The sequence below is a fragment of the Phoxinus phoxinus genome (genome assembly GCF_949152265.1).
Source record: "Phoxinus phoxinus genome assembly, chromosome: 4".
Lineage (NCBI taxonomy): Eukaryota > Metazoa > Chordata > Actinopteri > Cypriniformes > Leuciscidae > Phoxinus > Phoxinus phoxinus.
The window spans coordinates 28,585,179-28,605,855 of NC_136879.1; the positions used below are offsets into that span (position 1 = coordinate 28,585,179).

Consider the following 20,677-nt stretch of genomic DNA (forward strand, 5'->3'; position numbering starts at 1 on the left):
AAGTATAATTCATGTCATCTAAATGTCTTGCTCCAGCACGCCCACATAACTCAGTGCCAGCACATATCATTTCATAAAAGCAAACAGACAGTCGGTGGCAGAGTGTACTCCGTGTTCACGCTGGCATGTTTTTCATACGGCCCTACTAATGATGTGAGGGCATAGAGAGCGGTCAATAAATGACAAAACAATGGTGTGTCACAGCACGGCCCAACGGCTCGGCGGGAAGCACTCATTAACTGGCCGAACTGAAGCACAACTTTGAGAGTTCAGGATCCAACGGCCCTGCAAAACATTAAACGACTTCAAATAGTGGCGGCGGGGGAGTATAATAGCCTGTGATTTGATTGAGGTGCTCTTACTGCCATGTGCTTGCTCAAATTCAATCTGCCCTTCTCGCATGTGCTCGAGTGCTGTCTTCTGAGGAGAGCCTGTATTTCACACATTCAGACACTATGTGTCATATTTTTATTTGCTTTGAATTATGCTTTTATCCAAAGCGACTCACAAATGCGGACTAGAGACATTTGTCTATGTGATCCCTGCAGACCTTTATCTCTGAATGTCCAGACTGTTAATCAAACTCTGATAGGTAGACACTCTGTGTATGCAAATGACCTCCTTCCTTCATATTGCTAAGATCTTCATTTTTTTCACAGCACGGGTAATGTAATTTCTCATAATTGCTAAGGGTTCTCTTAATGAACGCTGTTTGATAGCTAATGGGCAGATGAGCAGGTGGTCGGCGCTATCAATCAATTACACGAGCGCACATGCCCCGCCCAGCCCCTAAAACAACCGCAATTTAATTCCATTTGCCGCGGTTAGATTTTACGCTATATCACGTCCATTAAATGCAAATGAGAGAGCAGCTGTCTGCTCTGTATTATTAAAAGCAGAGGAAACTTCCACAGCAATTACCTCTTAATAATTATCTGATAATTCATTACCAATAACAACCTGGAAACATATTAATTTAGTTTGGGACAATGGATTTTTTTTTTTTATAATAGGGCTGCTGCAACTTTGTGATAAAGACAATGCCCTTTATTAATTTTTAATTAAAAAGATTTAATGAAATAGGCTCCTCTGCCAAAGTGTTGCCAAAGGTTTATAATAACATCCTTTCTGTATAATTTAGCTTTAAAGAGAGAGCCGTTCAAATTATACAGGATTTAATAACTGGAACTGTACAGTGCAGAATCCCTCAGAAAGAGATGAAAATATACCAATAATTGGCAAAACAGTGCTAATATTGATATTAATGGTGAAAAAGTGTTTTTATTTTTCCAACAATAGGAAAGACAATACAAAATGTGTAGCTGTGTAGTCTGTAGACATAGATGATAATTAAATGAGATTATAAAAAAATTATATATAGGCTATATAAAAAAAAATAACACAGCAAGATATTAACAATGTTTCTGAAGAAGAAAACTCTCATAGTCAATAATGTCAGGGATTGACTCGCCCAAAATTAATAATTTCGGGCGAGTTAATTAAAGGGGTGGTAAAATGCCCTTTTCACAACATATAAATCTCTGATGTCCCCAGAGTGTGTGTGTGAAGGGGAGCACATGTTCTCAGACGGAACAGTCTCCTGCAACAAGCGCCATTTTGTCCGGACGGGGAGTGCTCTCCTCATTATAAGTTGTACTTTCTTACAGCGCTACATTGACAGCATGTCTGCAGAGTGTTGTTGAATCTGCGACACGAGTCCGCGGACTGTGTCCTGAGAGATTTGCGAAGGATTCTGGGGGCCGCATGTGTCACACGGTGAGGCAGGGAGCCTGGAGACACTCCCAGACATCTTGACAGCATCCCAGCATTCCTTTCTCTCACTGACAGGCCATCAGAGCACTCATGTGCTTTCAGTAAAACCCAGAGCAACCACATCCCCCTGACTCCAATAACACAGCCTCCCTTTCGCTGTCTGTCTGCTCACAATACAGTGATAGATTATCTACACATTGGCCGCCGCACCGAGTGACGTGAATGCATCTCTCTCAGTATGTAGGCAACGAAATTGAACAGAATTTTTCTGCTCCATTGTATTTGGGATGAGGACAGACTACAAAAGGCAGCCTTTTCATACAATAAGTAAACAACTGTGGCAGTATGATTGTTTTGTAAATAACAGCGCACGGTGATATTTGAAATCCAATGGATTATTTCAAGCTGCGGATCAATTCATACAAAAGTGTTTCAGGGAGGCAATTACACAGAATGAAAAGTGAACTTTAGAGCTGTACATGTGCTCATTGAGATAGGATTCACATATTAAACTGGATGTCAAACTTCATTCACAGCCGAACAGAAATCTGCCGAGCATGAGACTTTCTAACTGGAGCACGAACGCATTTAAAAATCCATGCGTGAATATATAAGGAATGAGCGAAGACTGGAATGAAAAATGCATGAGAACGCGACGGACAGGAGCAAACATGAACGCATGTGTGTATACTCGCATCCGCCGGCACACGAGAAAGCATGAAAAGTCTTGATGTTTTCTCCCACCCACTGACATCACGCTCCATTGTTAAACCATCTGCACTGACATGCACCCTGTGTCACAGCCAATCATTAATGTAATTACTGGGGTTTTGCATCATTACAGTTATTCACAGTTGTGAAGTAGGAGGGAACAGCTTTTAGTGGAAGAAGGAAACAATAGAAGCCGTAACCCAGACAACCTCAGGAGCCACACTGCTTTTATATCTGCCTCTCAATTACTATTTTTCTGCACTTATTACAGAGTGTTACAGAGTGACAGGCACGTATGTGAGAGCAAGACCATTGAAAATAGGTCACTGTTATGGCAGTGATATGTTTCAGCAAGAAACAGCTGATATAAAAAAAAAACTGAAATGCTTGATATTTACAAGTAGATTTTCTGAGGAAAATATTAGTGGTGCTCACCAACAAATGCTGCACTGAAAGGTTGCTTACTGGTCTAAAAGGACCCACCTACAGGGCTTTATGGTCACTTCATGTGTCTTGACCCGATCAGATGTGGTCAAATTGGATATGCACACATCATTTACATTTGGCCATATACGTCTACAGAACAGATATAAAGCTGATCTACTATTACAATATATAATATAACAGACTTGACTATAGTAGTGATTCTGAATTTGAATTAAGGTAGCAAACAGGATACTAAATTGCACATCAAGTTTTAATGTAAGGAAGTTAGGAAGGAAGATAGATAGAATGACAGAAAGACAGACACTCTTAAACCCTAGAGTCTTGACTCAATAAAAAAAGGTTTTATAAAAGGAGAAATGCCTTAAATGATTGCATAATACTTACATGTTTAACAGGTTATTTAATTTTTTTCTAGTGCTAAAACATGTTTACGAGCCTCTTAATTCATAACATTTATTTGATTAAAATTAAAAATGAATTAAAACAAACAAATTCATTAAATAAAACTAAATCATTTTATTCTAAGAGTGTAGATGGAACAATAGAAAGACAGGGGAACGATGGATGGATGGATGGATGGATGGATGGATGGATGGATGGATGGATGGATGGATAGATTCCTCTTCATGTCATTCCAATTCTGCTTTCTTTGGGTCATGGCCAATTTCAAATTCCAAGTTATGAACTGAAAGGAAGCCAATATAGCATCACACCACTGCTGGACACTGAAGATAAAATCTGGACAATGTTTCACACACTTCATTTCAATATCTAAAGCTCCACATAATTTAGCGTATGAGCATGCAGTTCTGTTCTTTGAGACGTTGGCGGTGTGCGACACTTCTCTGCTAATTGGCTATGAGGATTCAGCCTGTGTGGTTTCTCATTTCGATCTAATAAAGCAGAGAGTGTAGCACACTTCTCATGCTCGCTTTGTTACATTCAGATCCTTTTTATTAGATCACTCTTCAGGCGGGAGAGTCCTTCAGATTTGATTGTAGAGGGGTGTCTTATGTGATGGCAGGTTTTCTTGTGTAAGCTCATTGAACATTGATGAAGAACAAGTCCCTGAATGCTCCCTGACTTTCGAGGACATATGAATATTGATAGCTTTGGCCACTGAACTGACTGGCCAGATGTGGTCAGCATGTCATTTCAACTTAAACGCCTTTTAAAATGGGCTACTTTTCAGATATGAACTAACCTGAAAAGGCATGCCGACCTTATTATCGGCTGCTGTCATGGACAGAGACAAGGGCACACTCTGCCAAAGGGGCTAATTACAATCTCTTTTTCTTCTTCTTCTTTGCTCGGCTGATCCTCGTGAGCTGAGCCAAGATAGCTTGATATACCCCGATATAAAGAGCCCGATATACTTCAAGCGAAATCAAAGAATGAACTGATGTGACAATTTCGAACAAAATCAGGCCAAAAAAAGTTTGTCTGGAGTTCTGAGAGTTTGAAACAGCATGCCAAAGCTTCGGCAAGTAAACACCTTTGTACTACCATTGGTCCGTGGCGATTACGTAATACTGTTGGTAGGTGCGCGCTGAGGCTCTCCATCTTTCACATGGAAATCTTCTCTAGTTCATTTCTTCTATTCAGTCCGTTGAGGTCAGACGTCCACGAGTAAAAACATGAACACTGGATAGCCGCTTTATAGTAGAAAATGAAGTTATAATAATAATAAGCGTTTTTTCTGGGACCTCAAAGCGCTTCACATATGGAAGGGGGGAATCTACTCAACCACCACCAATGTGCAGCATCCACTTGGATGATGCGACGGCAGCCATATTGCACCAGAACGCCCACCACACACCAGCTTACTGGTGGAGAGGAGACAGTGATGAAGCCAATCAGTGTATGGGGATGATTAGGAGGCCATGATGGACAGAGGCCAAGGAGCAAATATGGCCAGGATGCTGGGGTTACACCCCTACTCTTTTTCGAAGGACATCCTGGGATTTTTAATGACCACAGAGAGTCAGGACCTCGGTTTAACGTCTCATCCGAAGGACGGTGCTCTTTGACAGTATAGTGTCCCTGTCACAATACTGGGGTGTAAGGACCCACACAGACCACAGGGTGAACACCCCCTGCTGGCCTCACTAACACCTCTTCCAGCAGCAACCTGGTTCTCTCAGGAGTCTCCCATCCAGGTACTAACCAGACTCAGCCCTGCTTAGCTTCAGTGGGCAACCACTTAGCTTCAGTCTTGAGCTACAGGGTGATATGGCTGCTTCTGTTAAGTTGTACATAAGTTGTACTTCTGATTAAATGAGACAATGACTGTTTTTCATGTTTAATACTGTAAGCTTCTTGCATTTAAGCAATCTATAGTGTAAAGTGCTATATAAATAAATGTGTCGTGACTTTACTAGAGCGCCGAATTGCAGAGCTCGTGCAAACATCCACTTTACTATGATGTTTTTTTGCTGTGTGTTTATTTTGTTATTGACAGGAAAGCGTGCAGCACATACGTATTTAAATATTCATCTAAACGCTGCTCTCGGCAGAGTGGGTGGCATCGGATATTCGCTAACAGTATATGGCTGGTCAAGCGAAGAACGAACTTTGCCGTGAGTAAATCGGGGCCTTAAGTCAAAGTCTCATATTTGTATGTAATGTCTGACAGACTCTTGTGACCGAACCGGAGAACAGACAGCAGCCTTGGAGAGAGGACCTCATTTGTGCTTCAAACAAACATAAAAGCTGAAGGCTGTCAGAAGCTTTCTATTCAGCTTAAGTAGCCGGATCACAGGAGTTTTGTCTTGTTGTATTGCTCAGCACCCGTGTGCTTGACATGTGCAGTAATGGATACACAATAAAATACAAGTCACCAGTGATTACTTTATCAACTGAATTTACCTTCATTTTACCTTCTATGTGGTGAGCCTAGTCTCATGATACTGTATTTGCTGGATCAGATGCAGGACTGGCTCCATCCTCTAGAGGTGGGAAGTGGGATTCCACCTTTTTAAAAGTGCACTGTTCCCTGGAACATCACAGGCTGTACCTCCTTAGCTGAGGAGGAGGGCTTATGAATAAATGGATGGTAGATCTAGAACTATGTTAACATCTGTGCGGCAGTAAAAGGAGTGAGTTGTCAACACACTTTTCACACACCTACACACACTAGATTTCTCTCTCTGTCCTCCTCTGGCATCACTACCAGTGGAGAACAGCCTGGATGTTACCGCCGCGGTGCCTGAATAGCATGCCGTTTGAAACAGCTATTAGCTATGTCTTAGCTAACAGCTGCCAAAAAAGGGTTCGCGCAAGGCCGTTATCATCACAATCATCATCAAGTGGATGGGGTGTTAGTCAGCGGAAGTCAGACCCATAAATAGTGTAATTCTATTGATCAGCTTCCAAAATGTCAGACAAATGTGAAAATTGTTCCTAGCCGCATAATATACCTTCCTGGTCTTAATGAGCATGATTCATCGATGCATGAAATTGCACTGACAATGTTTGTTGTTGTAATGGTATTAAAACTGATTGTAATCATGTTATCAGATATGATCTCTGAATCAACTTTTTTCATCTAACATCACTAATCAGTTTTAAGGGCCACACTAACTATTAATTCCACACGTTTTATGCTAATTTTGGGATATCACTTAAAAATGGCAGTTAAAACCACCAAGATGTGGATAAAATTAAGTTATTACGTTAATATAAATTAAATGACAATATAATATATATGATCAATTATATATGTTTTTATTTATAACAATTTCCAAAGACGTGCAAAATACTCATTAAATCACTCAGAAGGCAGATCATTTATGTATAATAGTATGTAAATGCCAAGTTATGCTGACTTGAAGTTAAAACATACTGATAATGTACTCTCTGATAAGTGCAGGGTGTACAAAATTATGCATTATAACAAAAAACCAAGACCAAAGAAAGATAAAAACTCATCAGTCATAAATCTGCCATAGACTTGAGCACAGGGGCGGTTTGGCCTTTTATTATTGGCCGTCACACACGACAGGAGAGCACGAAAATTAATGTTGCAGAAATGAGACGGCCTCAGGCAGAGGTGAACCTGGCATAAAGGTGAAATACAGCCTGAGCTGCACATCTGCTTAAGCTGATCTGACACCTCAGCCGCCGAATGCTCTGACACCACTAAATGTCAAAGCTCTTTTACCGAAACTTTGCCTGTCTTTTAACGCAGCCGTCAAAGACACTGATCCATCCAGACGTTTATCACTGAGAAGGGCAACGTTTGCGCCAAGATGTGGAGGTTTCAGGCTTACAAATCAGACATGGACACATGACACGGCTCCCTAATCGGGTGACATACTGTGTACAGAATGGCAGGTCACATAAAGTTGAAGGGATAACGGTGCTTATAAAACTGAGAAAGAAAAGAATTACAGCTCGCGACTAACGCTCAATTTCTGGGAAAACTCGCAATTCTATGGGACCCAGCGTGGTACCATCTCTTTCTGTCAACCCACCGACTCTTTAAATGTTAAAGCAATTTCCCACAGAGAAGCGGAGGAAGGAGAGTGCTTGATGGTTAATTGTGGAGCCTTTTCACTGCAAAAATCTCCTTTGCTCTTTTTCTTATTTCATGAATGGCCCTATTTTCATCAATCAATCTCCATGCCCTCGGTCACCTGCCGCATTGTTCATTCTTAAAGGCGTGCTTTGAAATGACCTGACACGATTCCTCTTCCTGTGCAGGTCCGGGTCATTTTTTAGATGACTCCAAGGCGTAACTCCGTGATGAGAGGGCAGGATTCATTAGCCTGTCAACCTCTCAAAAGAGGCAGCTCATTACGCAGAAATTAATTAGCCATTCTCTCAGAGACAGCGTGTCCATCTATAATCAGATCTGTCTCGTCTTGCGCGCCTGTCTAATGAAAATGTTTTCACTTTTTTCACACCCAGACAAGGTGAACCTAGGGATCAAACGGAATGAAACATCAAGGCGTCATCTTCTTCCAGAGCAGAAAAATTCAGGCAATTAAATGATCAACGACAGCGTTTATTCATAGAATAGCTTGGATTGTTTAATTTCGCTTTACAGCTATTCCGACTCGCCCGTCACACAGTCAAGCTCACCCCGAGATCTGTTCAAAATGGTTCTACTTTCATCTTACGCTGTATAAAACGCAAGGGCGGAACTGAAATAAAATCCGGATGTGGCGAGCTCCAGATCGTTTGGGATTCAGGGCCTCGGTCCAATGCCGCACAGAAGGGCAGGGTCAGAAGGAGAGAGAAGTGCATGAATGAGTCAAGGCAGGGCATGTCTAGACACATAAAACTACCACATTCCCATCTATCACAGAAATCTGGTCTGTCAGTGCATGACAGCACTTACAGTGCCTCCTTGAAGACCTTGCAGACAAATAAGGTCAAAGGACGACTTGCGCAGCGTTTAAGATTGTATCATAAAATGCCTTGATTTAGACTTTACGGTCAAGCAGCAAATAGTAAACTTTGACCATCTTGAGAGCACAGAGCTCCTGATGGGTTTGAAAGATATTAACCGAACACTGCTGTGACATTGCCACTTACAACCGGCTGGCTGAAGAATGCCTCTTTAACTTCAACTAGATGTGTTTTTGAGCACCAAATCAGCATATTAGACTGATTTCTGTAGGATAATGTGACACTGAATGATAGAATAACGGCTGCTGAAAATTCATCTTTGTCATCACAGGAATTCATTTTAAAATATATATATTTTAAATTGTAATCATATTTCACAATATTACGTTTTATTTTTTACAGTATTTTTTATCAAATGCAGCCTTAATGTTTTTGAAAAAAGTCTAACAAACCCCACACTTTTGAATGTTTCTCACTAATTTAAGTCCTGGAGTTAGTAATACAAAAGGAAAAAAGTGTCAGAAACATGAAATTAACTGAAGCCTCACAAAACATGGTTTCACTTTATTTTGATGGTCCCTTTAACACATTCTGTTGACTATAAGTAACATTGCACCTACATGTTTACTAACTCTCATTAGAGTGTTAGAAGAGTATTAGTAGGGTTAGGGTTCGAATAAGTTGACATGTAGTTGGAAAGTTATTATAGTCAGTAGAATGTCTGTTGGGAAGCATCACAATAAAGAGTTAGCAGATATGAAGTGACAAGTCTACTAATACTTTAATGAGAATTAGTTGACATGTAGTTGCAAACTTACTTATAGTAAACAGAATGTCAAAAAGGGACCATCAAAATAAAGTGTTACCAAAAAATTATTATTATTATTAGTATATACATGCCAACTGGCCAATAACTCTTTTATTTACTCAAAAAAGTCTAGTTTTGCTTCCATGTGGTGTTCGGTGAATGTGACTTTTGCTCTAATGAAAGTGCAAAGAAAGTAGCAGATGAAAAAAAGTGAGAAGTGGAGCCCTGCTTTGGCTGAGGATGTGTGTCAGTGGGTGAGAGCGTGTATCTCAGCTGGTGATCCCTCGCCCTGCAGGGTTAATCTCCTCTGGGAGGGGCGAGCGGCGGGGTGGAGGATATTACCGCAGCTTCCTCAGCCATCACTGCACACTGCAACCCGCCATGCACTGCTGGGCTCAGCCCAGATCAGCCGACTTTATCACGGCTCAACTACACAACTGAGCTCATACTGGGACAGGACTCCAATCCTCAGCTCATAATACCTCGTCTAAAGCATTCACAAAATAGTTTACCTTGCATATGCACACGTGCTTCCTCTGCAGTGCCTTATGAGAGTGACAACCTCTCAAGCTTCTGACATTTAAGTGGTGGGGCGAGAGCGGTGCGGCAAAGGGGGCGATTACCTGTAGAAAGGCCATTCAGACCCCAACAGCCTCCATTTCAAACTTCACTCCATCAGCCCTGCCTTGTTTGTGTTTAACCTTTATCCAGATGCAAAGGGGTGCAGCGAGGGTCCTTTCATTGTGATCTGAATTATTTAGAGGTGTAAATCTTTAATGTGCGTGTCTTTGATGGAGGTTCCCATTTAGAGAATCTGTCATTCGTCAAACTGCACGGCCCGCTGAACGTCGGGACAGGACAGGTGTGTTAGATCTGCGTGGATGGTATAGCAGAAAACTGAGGCGATCAAAGAATGCTCATCCATGTTGAAACACAGCCAATTTTCTTTGTAGACATGCCTGACATGACCATGGTAAAAACTGATATTGGGCAAAAAAAAAAAGAACATCCAGAAATGTTATTCCATTCAATTGTCTGGTGAGTTTGTGAAGTAAAAGGAAGCCAGGAAAAATGATAGCAAGTGCATTAATGCAAACAGAAACAGCATCTAACCTCACTGATTGCAGAAAATCAAGAGGACCTTCTTCAATTTTACCTTGTAGCTCAATGAGGGTAATTTTCTCTATAACCTCAGTATATTGAAGTACAAGGCCTTAGGTTTGGTTTTAACATTGACGGGGAAATTTTATTCTCAAACTATAGAGATGCACCAACCATGCTTTTAAAAAGAAAATGAGACTGCCTATTACAGCGCATCAGTTGTTTTTGTTTAAGACCGTTTCATCTAAATATATGTGCTTGTCCACTACCTTTTGCAGACTGAATAAAAGCATCCAACAAAATGTAATGACTTTTTAAATTATTATTAAAAAAAAAAAGAAAAGAAAAAAAGTTATTTTATAGTATGTTCATGCTGGTCTTTTCAATAATCCCAAAGACAAATCCTCTAAAATAATAGATTTGTGTGAAGAACAGACAACATTTTTTGTCATTATTATAATTATTATCATGAATAAAATAATTAATTATTATCAATACATAGTAATATGATAATATTATGTTAAATATTATGAAAATATTACTTATAAGGTGTCATTTTACATTTAAAATATATATTCATATATTTAAGCCATATATTCATTTGAATATGCATATATGTTGCACTGCAATTTAACTTGCAGTGTTTTTATTCAGTGTTTTTATTGTTAACTAAAATAATAATAATTTTAGTAATTCAAATAAAGTTAAAATAAAATAACACATATTAGATGAAAAACTAAAAATAAGAAAATAAAATTGTGCATTTTGTCAGTTGTGCAGCTTGACAGCACCTGATCTACATTATCTGATAAAGAGGACTGTGAATATTCTGCTAAACTTCTCCTTTTATGTTCTACAGAAGAAAGAAAGTCATTTAGGTTAGGAACGACAACAGATCAAAATAATTTTTGTCCACACTCAACTAAACACTACAGTCCTGTTGCAGTGTGTATGTGTGCTAGATCTCAATCCATGCTTGGTTCTTGTCCTTCCTTGTTTGCCATTACATCAATGCCAAGGCAAGTGTAAACCCAGTGGCAAAATTAGCTGCTCTTGCGTGTGCACATCCATCCAGCATAGCAGCTGGGGAACATTAAATTGAACAGGAATCAGGGGGAGCAGGGCCTTCGGAACCAAGTAATTGGAAGTTGTGTAAAGAAACAGAGAGTCTTTATGAAATATGTGCTGTCTGGTTACTGCGGATGATTGCTATGAGTCTAATAGGGGGGATGTGCGGCTTCTTTTCTATGAAAGCTGAACACCACAGATTACCCCCCACACACTCATAAAGACAGAGAGAAAGAGGGGGTGGAGTGTAAACGACTTCCTTATTCAAAAGGCATATTAAGGATGTGCAAAAAAGGATATTACGCCACTGCAAACCCGCCACAGTTCATTAGCTCACAGAAACAAAAGAATTTTCCTGTAACAGTCATTTGTCATTTTATCGTCCCGCGTAACGAATGAGAAAGTGGCGCAGCGCTGGGCCAGGACGCATCAGCGCTCCGTAACCTTTTCTGTTGTGCCGATCTCCCCTTGATGACTCTGTTAAAAGACTATTAGCAGAGAATTATCCAAGTCATTCTCCGATGTAATTATGCAGCCTATTGACAGCAGCTGTCATTTTCAGGCTAACATGAGCATATTATGTTGACATGAGATAACAAGGAGTGTTTCCCCTTCAGTGCACAGAGAGTCTCTCCTAATAGAAAGCAATGATTGAGAGCTCCCTACTCCCAGAGTCCTAATCGTTCGTGCCAATCTAATCAGTAAGTGTACACTCATAAACAGGTTTGTCTAGAGCGCTGGATCCATGCCAGCCGGAGACATTGGCACAAGTGCAATTAGCAGGAAGTAGATGAAGCAGATGTTTAGAGGTTGACGTAGGACATCTCACCTTGGTAACGCAGCAGCAAGGAGCTGGACTGAGGCTGCCGGCTGCGGAAGTGGATGGATATTTGGTTGCTCCAGCTGCGTACCACCAGACCTTTAAGCAAGATGGACTCGTTGGCCAGCATCGAAGGTTCCCTGCCGCCCAGGTCTTCGAATCTGACCACGTCCCCCTCAGCCAGGCTCACGTTCATCACCTTAAGGTTATGAGATAAGAGAAGAAAGAGAGCAGAGACATGGTTAAAGAACCAATGAAATCAAAGTGAGCTTTTTGGACTTTAACTTCTCATAGTAATGGATTTTTTTTCCCCTCTGGATTTATAGAAAACTCTTTCCCAACTCTTCCAACAGTGGACATACATACATGCAGCACAGGAGAATTCGGTCATTTCTATTTGATTCTTTTTGGAAGTCATCAATATTCCCACCATAGTGTCATTTCCACCTCATCTCAAATTATGTATTGAGTTTAATATTATTCTGGGATGAAAATGATGGCGATGGAAATTACATTTCTAACCTTTTTGGAATAAAAAGGCTGACTCCTAGTAGATTCCATAGCTAGCATCCAGAGTTGTTACTGTTCATTTTTTTCCTTGAAATAAAGCTAAAAATTAAATAAAGTGGAAATGTAACTGTTCAGAAAAAAAAACTTTAGTTAAAATTATAATTAAAACTTTTATAGAATTATACAAACATTTTTTTAAAAATACAATTAAAGTGTAACTTGGCCGATTTTCAACCACTTTGTATTGTTACAATGTCAGTAGTATATATATGTGTTTACTTGATCTCTGTGTTACCTGGACTGAGAAATTCATGTTTATTTGTCAGCAAAAGTCCACCGGATGAACAGAAAGAACGGCATAAAACACAGTGTTCGTAGTCATCCAGTTTAAAATGTTGACTGCAAACATTGAGGTTTTTCAGATTTTCCGTCTCTGTGTTCTCTCCGTATTTACGATTCTTGGCAGCCTTTAATCACTGCCTACAATGCGCTGGATCCTTCACCGGAAACCGAAAGTAACTCACTCACGCTAAATGTTTACTCTTTGAATTCTTGCACCCGGGAACAATACAAGTCAACACCATTATGACTAAAAAGTTTGCTAAGAAGTATTTCCTGCTAAAGCAAGGTGATATTTGACTCTGGTAAGCATATCCACAGCAGACTGGTGGGAGTGGCCTTGGATGGCAACATGCCCAGTGCATTATGGGTATTGAAGTTTTCCTTCCTATTTGGCAAAAGGAAAGACAACAGCCTTTTTTCATTGTTTCAGTCAGGTAGCACTGATTAAAAAATTTTTTTTACTGCATAGGCATAGCCAAAAGCCAGCAGTGAAGTACCCCTTTACAATAAAAAATTCCTGGGATATAAAAGTGACTCCCCCACGGTTTCAAACATCCAATCAGAAGCAAAACTGTGTTTGTTAAGTGATTTGATAGGGATAGGAATGTTTAAAGGTGGAAAAGTTTGGACAATACACAAAAGCAAAGGGACAGATTGACGTGTTTTCAGCTATGCAGAGATGGCAGTGGGGTGACACATTCTGCCACACTGACTGCACTCATAATGGTGTTGGCTTGTCTGTCTGCCAAGCTGCATGGTAATTGCACCACGGGCAATCTCCTGTCTGCTGAAGCCGGCATGCATATCCTCACCTGTCACTAATAGAAAGCCACAGCCGCCCATTACTTCTAGTTCTGCCCGTCTTCCACTTTAGACAATACATGCAACAACTGCATGAGCCAATATCCAATATGGCAGCGTGGGTGGAAGTCGTGACACGGAGCAGAGTAAAAAAAAGTGTGAGTCTGAGGAATAATTACAATCATGCTGAATGAAAAAATCTGAAGTATTCAACTAGCGTTCCGTCGTGAAACTGTGCCATTGTGGCTGATCTGGGATCAGCTGGGATGTGCCCTTGTGCTCCTCTCAGGTAATGAAAGTGTCTTTAATCAGATGCAGGCAAATGAATGTGACCCGAGGAGTGACCCTGCCTAGACGCAGACGTGACGATAGGTTAATGAGGCCTCGCGCACGTCGCCCTCAATCTAGACACCTCAAACTCTTTACGACAAGACGACGCGTCAAACTCTCAGCACAAATTAATGCCACTGTCTGAGGTTTACCATCACGGAAGTTTCACAAAAAGCACAACAGTACCCAGCAATTTAAATTCGGCCACAGTGAACGATGAGGACTGAATTTAAATAAGCACGGCTGAAAACACGCTTAAAGGCCCCTGAGTGCTGTGAAGGCAACAGGTGACAACCTGATGATGTGTACTACAGAATAAATTCACGCTTAATAAAGCTGGAGCTGCAATGTGCTGAAGCAGTCTATAAAACAAAAGTGCATTACAAAGTAATCACATTACACTAAAAGCCCTTGGATAATAAAATGTTTCCAGAATATTGCTCGCCATAATCCAATTTGCGTTGGCACCGGGCCCGACCGTCTACCCCACGCATGTAATCCCTCGCATAAACACGACTGTCAGTCAGATGCAGACGGAGGCGTGCAAATGTGCAGCCGCTGTGTCATTCGGGGTCAGTGTTGATTAAAATGTTTGCTGTTTTTTACACAGAGCACAACAGACAGGTTCAGAATAAAGGGAAATTAAGTCAATTATCCCAGCACTCCCGGCCAACCCAGAGGCCCCATATGCCATGGAATGAACTGGGGAAAACAGGAAGCCCATTGTTTGTCCCAAATACAACAAAAAAAAGACTTTAAAGGGACAGTGCGCCCAAATTTATATTTGTACAGATATTAAAATATCAATATTAAGGTATGTCAGTACTTTCTTTTGCTATAAGATAACAAAATTGAACTGACTAGTAGCAGACACAAAGAAAAAAAGGGATTTGTGCAATAAATTGTGCCTTTTTCGACAAAAAGGTATGTGGGAGGAACTACAGTGCTGTGAAATAGATATCAAAATTTGTCACTGAATCAAGGTTCATACCTTGCATATCTTGTACGAAAGCTCATACAGTGCCATACATATCTTGTACTGTACATTTTTGTCATTTTCTAGCACAGCACCGCAGACAAGCTGTCAGGGCCCAAAAGAGTGTCGCTGCATTAAAAACATTCGCTCAGTGTGGTACTATACGCCGTGTGGATTAACATAAATACGGTTGTCATTACCGGAATTTTTGGTGTAAATTTGTATCTAGAATGCATTTTCCCTCCAGTAAACAAGTGAAATCTGTGTGTAGAGTAGTTTTTAGGATTCAGAACAGGAGTGACAACTGTATTTAGCTTCAGCGAGTGTGCATGGCCTAAGAGAGACACACTGATACAGTCACTGTATCAGCACTCTGAGGGCAGGCGGATGGTTAATTAATCTGGAGATGCATGCTGTGTCACATTAACAGAGAATTAGCAGAAAACCCCCTCCAGCTATGTCTGAGTTTGAAAAAAGAGCTCCTGCTCTCCTGCCTTCCTGTGCTGTGCTGAATCTGATTTCCTGTTTACAGCAATAACAAATTCAGAATAATTGAGGTGACACCTCATAAATAAACAAGCGTTATTTGCAGGTGATATGAATCACCTTATGAGATCCGAGTGAGAGAAACAAAGCAAAGAAATGAACAGAGTCAGAGCCGTGGTGTAGTGAGCTCACAGGGACACGGGTTCGAATATGATCTGTGCCATCCTGATTCCTCACCACTGGCCAAAAGCACATAAACAAACAAACATGAAAGGAGAGAAAAGTGAGAGATAAGATTAAGGGACAGAATGAGGGAAGGAAAGAGGAGTGATGTCCATGTGCTCAGCTCTTTCGGTAGCAATGTGTCCAGCAGAGATTCTTTAATCATCTCTGTTGCCTTAAAGCTAATGAGAGGACTGGCTTTGTTTGTTTTTTTCAAACACGACCTCTCTTTTTGTCTCTGACACACATAACCGCTCTCTGGTACGGAGTAAATGTCTGATTAACAAATAAATACCAGACAGATACCAGGTCAAGGGTCATTCTATGAAACTGGTAGCTTTTCCAGGTTCATTCTTTTAGACAAATAACTTCATCGCCCCTTCTTCAAGTCTTTCGATAACACATTAGTGATTTTCACACTTGAAATAGTTAACCCTGAGTCATTCTAAACCCCGGGTAAACGGAATCCTGGGTTATCTTGCTTCCGGTTTCACACTGCTCGTAATTTAGCCGGTTCACATTGTACATTCCTAAACCCTGGGTTAATGTTCTTATTTGCATATTTGTGGTGTCAATGTCATTGATTGGATGAACGCAGCATGCGACCTGTTTACATAAAAGCTCTAGCATTGCGCATCCTTGTATTTTCGACTGTATATCGAGTTTATACTGAATGGACATTTTGGAATATAAAGGAAAGAAGTACACATTTGACACCACAATGTGGGGTTAACACTGCAAAAGTGGTGCTAACTCTCCTCCGGAGCAGAGTTTCAATACCCCAAATAAAAAGCGGTGCTAACCTCGCTTCTAAATTACAAGTGTGAAACGTTCCTTCACCCTGGGTTAACAACAGCTGTGTTTAGAACGGCGATAACCTGGGGTTAAGCACAGTGTGAAAAGCAATAATGTCAAGATAAATGTAATCTAAGAATACATGCAGAGAAAGAGTAAAGACAAAATTACAGCTTTACATAAATAAATAAACAAACTGCATTATATTATGTTAAAAATACATGAACCAAAATGCGCATGTCTAGCATATATGCAGATGATATTAAAGGTAGGGTAGGTCAGAATTGTCTAAAAAAAACTTTTATTCAAATTTGTTTAAACTGTCTTTATATACCAATGCATAATTAAAATGCAAGTACTCTGAAATAGCGAGTATAAAAAACCGAGTCGCTCTAGTGTATATAATCTTCAATAAACACAGCTCATTAATTCCATTCACTCCCACCTAAAAACGGGTGCGCGACTGCGCGCACGTGGGCAGAGCCAGTAATAGCGGCGGTAGTCATGGCGACGGAGAGTGACAGTCGCGCAAGCCAATCCTGTGATTCGTCCCGAATGGAAATAATGAGCTGTGTTTAATGAAGATTAAACGGTCTAGAGTCACTCGATTTTTATACTCTTTTTATCAGAGTACTTACATTTTAATTATGCATTGATATATATAGAAAGTTTAATCAAATTTGGTAAAAAGTTTTTATATAAATCCTACCTACCCTACCTTTAAGGCTGGGCTATGTGGATTAATAGAGATACATATATATCTCGATATTTTCTACTTTTTTTCTATTTGGATAAAAAAAGCCCCTATTGTATTTATTTTTAAAGCAATTATTTCATATCCTGCCCAGTGTTGTTCTACAAACAATGTTCATATTGAAGGCTATGAAAACAAATATAGTGAATTTAACCATGTAACATATGCTAGTGATTATGTGCAAAAAAAAGGTTAAAATTATTACATTCTAATAATCATTACATTCTGCCATTGTAACAAAATTACAATCTAAAAACACAAACTAAAAAACACAAACTTGATTTAAAACAAATATTTTAGTAAAATCTATATTTTAGTCAGAATGAATTGTGCTCCGTCTGTTTGGGGCGAGTCTGTTTAGTGGAGACTCAAAAAGGAAATATTTGCATGACTTTCTAACATTTACAGATGCAGAATGTATCTGTGAAATGTAAGTAATACACTGAAGAAAAACGCATCTCACATTAAACAGCACACGTCTGTCAGAGCATCTGACGGGGAAAGCCATATTAAAATATTCACGTTATTCAAGTTATTTTGAAGCCCTTAATATAGAGCATGTCTCATGTTTAGGAAAAAATTGGATTAAGTCTTTTCCACAAAGCAGCTCACTCTGTCTTCCGCTATTTTTCAGATGCGCTCATAATATCAAACCACTGTATATCGATATATTAAACAGTCTTGCCTCATCTTATATCGTTTATAAATATATAAAGCACAAACTCAATATACCGCCCAGCCCTAGGTGGTATTTAACAATATTATTATTTTTACTGTTTTTTTGATCAAATAAATATGATTTGGTGGGCAATGGAGACTTCTTTTAAAAACATTTAAAAAAGTGTTTTTGGAAAAATGTCTAATTTTGAACATGCCACTAGCTATGTTAGTCAATGAATTTAGACATTAAGGACATAAATAGTACCCATTTTGTGGAAAACCCCCAAAAACTGAAACTGTAAAACTTGCCAACCGCTCAAGCGTTTTAATGCAAAATAAATTCCAACTATGTTAAACTTACTGCAACTTTCCGCATCCAGGCGTGTAACTACAAAGGATGCCACTCTACAGATGCCAAGTTACAGCAAATGCCACAGTGTGGAGTTTTTCCTCTGAAAGTCTCTTTCAGTGCAGTTTACGGCATTCACTTCTATGCACATCACTGCTTATGTGGGTCACACACGCCTGAAGCTCTCCCAACATGAAGGACAGCAGATGACAATACTGATCTGATATAGAGTGGTCACCAACTGCGCTCTGTCTCTCTCCCCCATTGCCAGGCAAGTTAGTACTATTACGAACCCATCAGAGTTTAAAACAGCAGAGCTTGAGTTGACTTGATGTGGATTGTTTGGATTTGATTGATGTGTTTGTGTATTCAGCGAATTCTCAGGGAGCTTCTCTCTTATGCAAATCCGAGTCATGTAAAAGTCGAATAGTCCCTTGTGTCGCTGTATAAGAATAGAAAAAGCCCAAAAGCCCTCAGTGGTGCTGCTCTTTCTTTCTGTCTCTGCTGCGTTCTTCTCCTCTATTCCCATGGTTCCATTTCTCTGGGATATTAGGAAGGATGGAAATTTCCTCTAATTAGCAGGGTCCAATTCCTCTGGAGCTGAGAATCACGTTGGGAAGAGAATGTACTTGTATTTGGGCTGCTAATTAGAGCCTGTAATTAAGAGCAAACAGGAAATGATGTACAGATCTGGGCTACAGGTGCGGATGAGTTGAAACGGGGCAGTAGAGACACAGGGTCAGCGGGAAAGATCAGGGAGCTGGTGCTATATTAAGGAGTGCCTGGAGTGTAGAAGAGGAGAGATGAAGAGACCCATCTGTGCCATCTGGAGGGGCCAAACCTAGGCAATCCATCTGACAGCCGTGCGAAAATCCGCAGGTGGACTCCGGCTCTGACGGCCCTTATCTCACTCACCTCTCCCCCTCGTACATTACCCAAGCAAGACGAGACTCGTCCGGCGTCGTACCATTATGCCACAAATGATCAGACATGTCCTCCACGTGTCATTTGCTTGACCTTCCTCACTGAAGCGGCGTATTGCAGCAGACCTGAAGCCGGTGACGAGATAAAGAAGAACCCTGAGATTAACGCTCACTGACAGGCTGAAACTTTTGTCACGCCGTACAAAGGCGACACTCATTATTTTCCATTCTGTTTGAGCACCTGAATAATCCACTATGAATAGGCCCTGTGAATACTGATATTCTTCACAAGAGGTATAAGGACAGACCGGGCACAGAATCCAAGAGCACAGAAATTCTCTCATTACCCGCAGGAAAGAATTGTCACAAATGACATCTCTTTAATGCAGTGGTTCTGCATGGCCGTGGGATCCACATATTCCCATGGTCATTAAGTTGCGACCCAATTTTTTAGGAATTTGACCTATATATAATTAGCTAATCATTTTTTTTTATAAAAACCAAGCCAATTTATTTCACGAAAATTTTACACACACACACATGTGCCATCCCTTATACACATCAATTGTAAGAATATGACTTATACTGCTGAATAAACCATTTAAATTAAGTAAGGCTATTAAATAGCAGTCCCAAACTAGTCTTTGTTAATACGATAAAGTTAGTAAGTTGGTATGAGGCTATGAGCCACCACAGTCATTTAAAAATATACAAAATAACAAGTACAAGTTACGTAACTTATTGGTACTTTTTGATAATTTTATGACTTAAAATTATACGTGTGTAATTGCCAACATTACTACGACATTGCATGCTCATCATTTCTTTTGCGATCAATTGATAATGAAGTGATACACAGTGTGTGTCGCTGCATTTGAGCATGCAATTGAAGCTACCAGTAGGAGCACTGTCACTATCCACCTTATTTCTCAACGCAAAAGTAGTGTTTTCTGTGAATGTGCGAACCTTCCGATACATCAGCTGCTATAGGGAAATAATGAGAAGAATACAAAGTGTAAAACTGTTTGTGCTACAAACCAGTGTGTTTAGAATTAAGACAATACATTAAAATAGTATGGTAAGAAATATCAGTTTGCAATTTCAAGCAGCATAACAAGCTGTTTTGTACAGCTAAAAATAACTGGAAGAAAATGACACTGGAAGCCAGACACAGTAAAATTACAAATGGCTGTGCCCTCGCTTACCTGAAAAATAAGGTGGATAATGGCTGACAGGACAGGAAAGTTCGCTTTTCTGAGGTGAGAGTTACGAACAAGTTACGAAAATAACGTTAGAATAATGACACTGCAAATAGCCTGACAACATCTCAGCTGACCGAAAATACTGAATCGGAACAGCAAGTTTTTCTCAGGCACTCTTTACAGGTTAAACTGCATCTTACAGAAGTGTCAACAGCTTTGGCTAATCTTTTGGGGCAGTCGTGGC

At 40.1% G+C, this 20,677-nt stretch overlaps 1 protein-coding gene across 8 annotated transcripts in view; it reads right to left on the minus strand.

Moving 5' to 3' along the window:
• The window catches only part of sez6b (seizure related 6 homolog b), a 213,469-nt gene that overhangs the window by 44,064 nt on the left and 148,728 nt on the right, over window positions 1–20,677 (minus strand). For all 8 annotated transcript variants that reach the window (XM_079608882.1, XM_079608884.1, XM_079608883.1 and 5 more), the window contains one exon: window positions 12,093–12,282. In XM_079608882.1, the coding sequence (XP_079465008.1) occupies window positions 12,093–12,282 (190 nt within the window). The remainder of the gene's footprint in view (window positions 1–12,092; window positions 12,283–20,677) is intronic.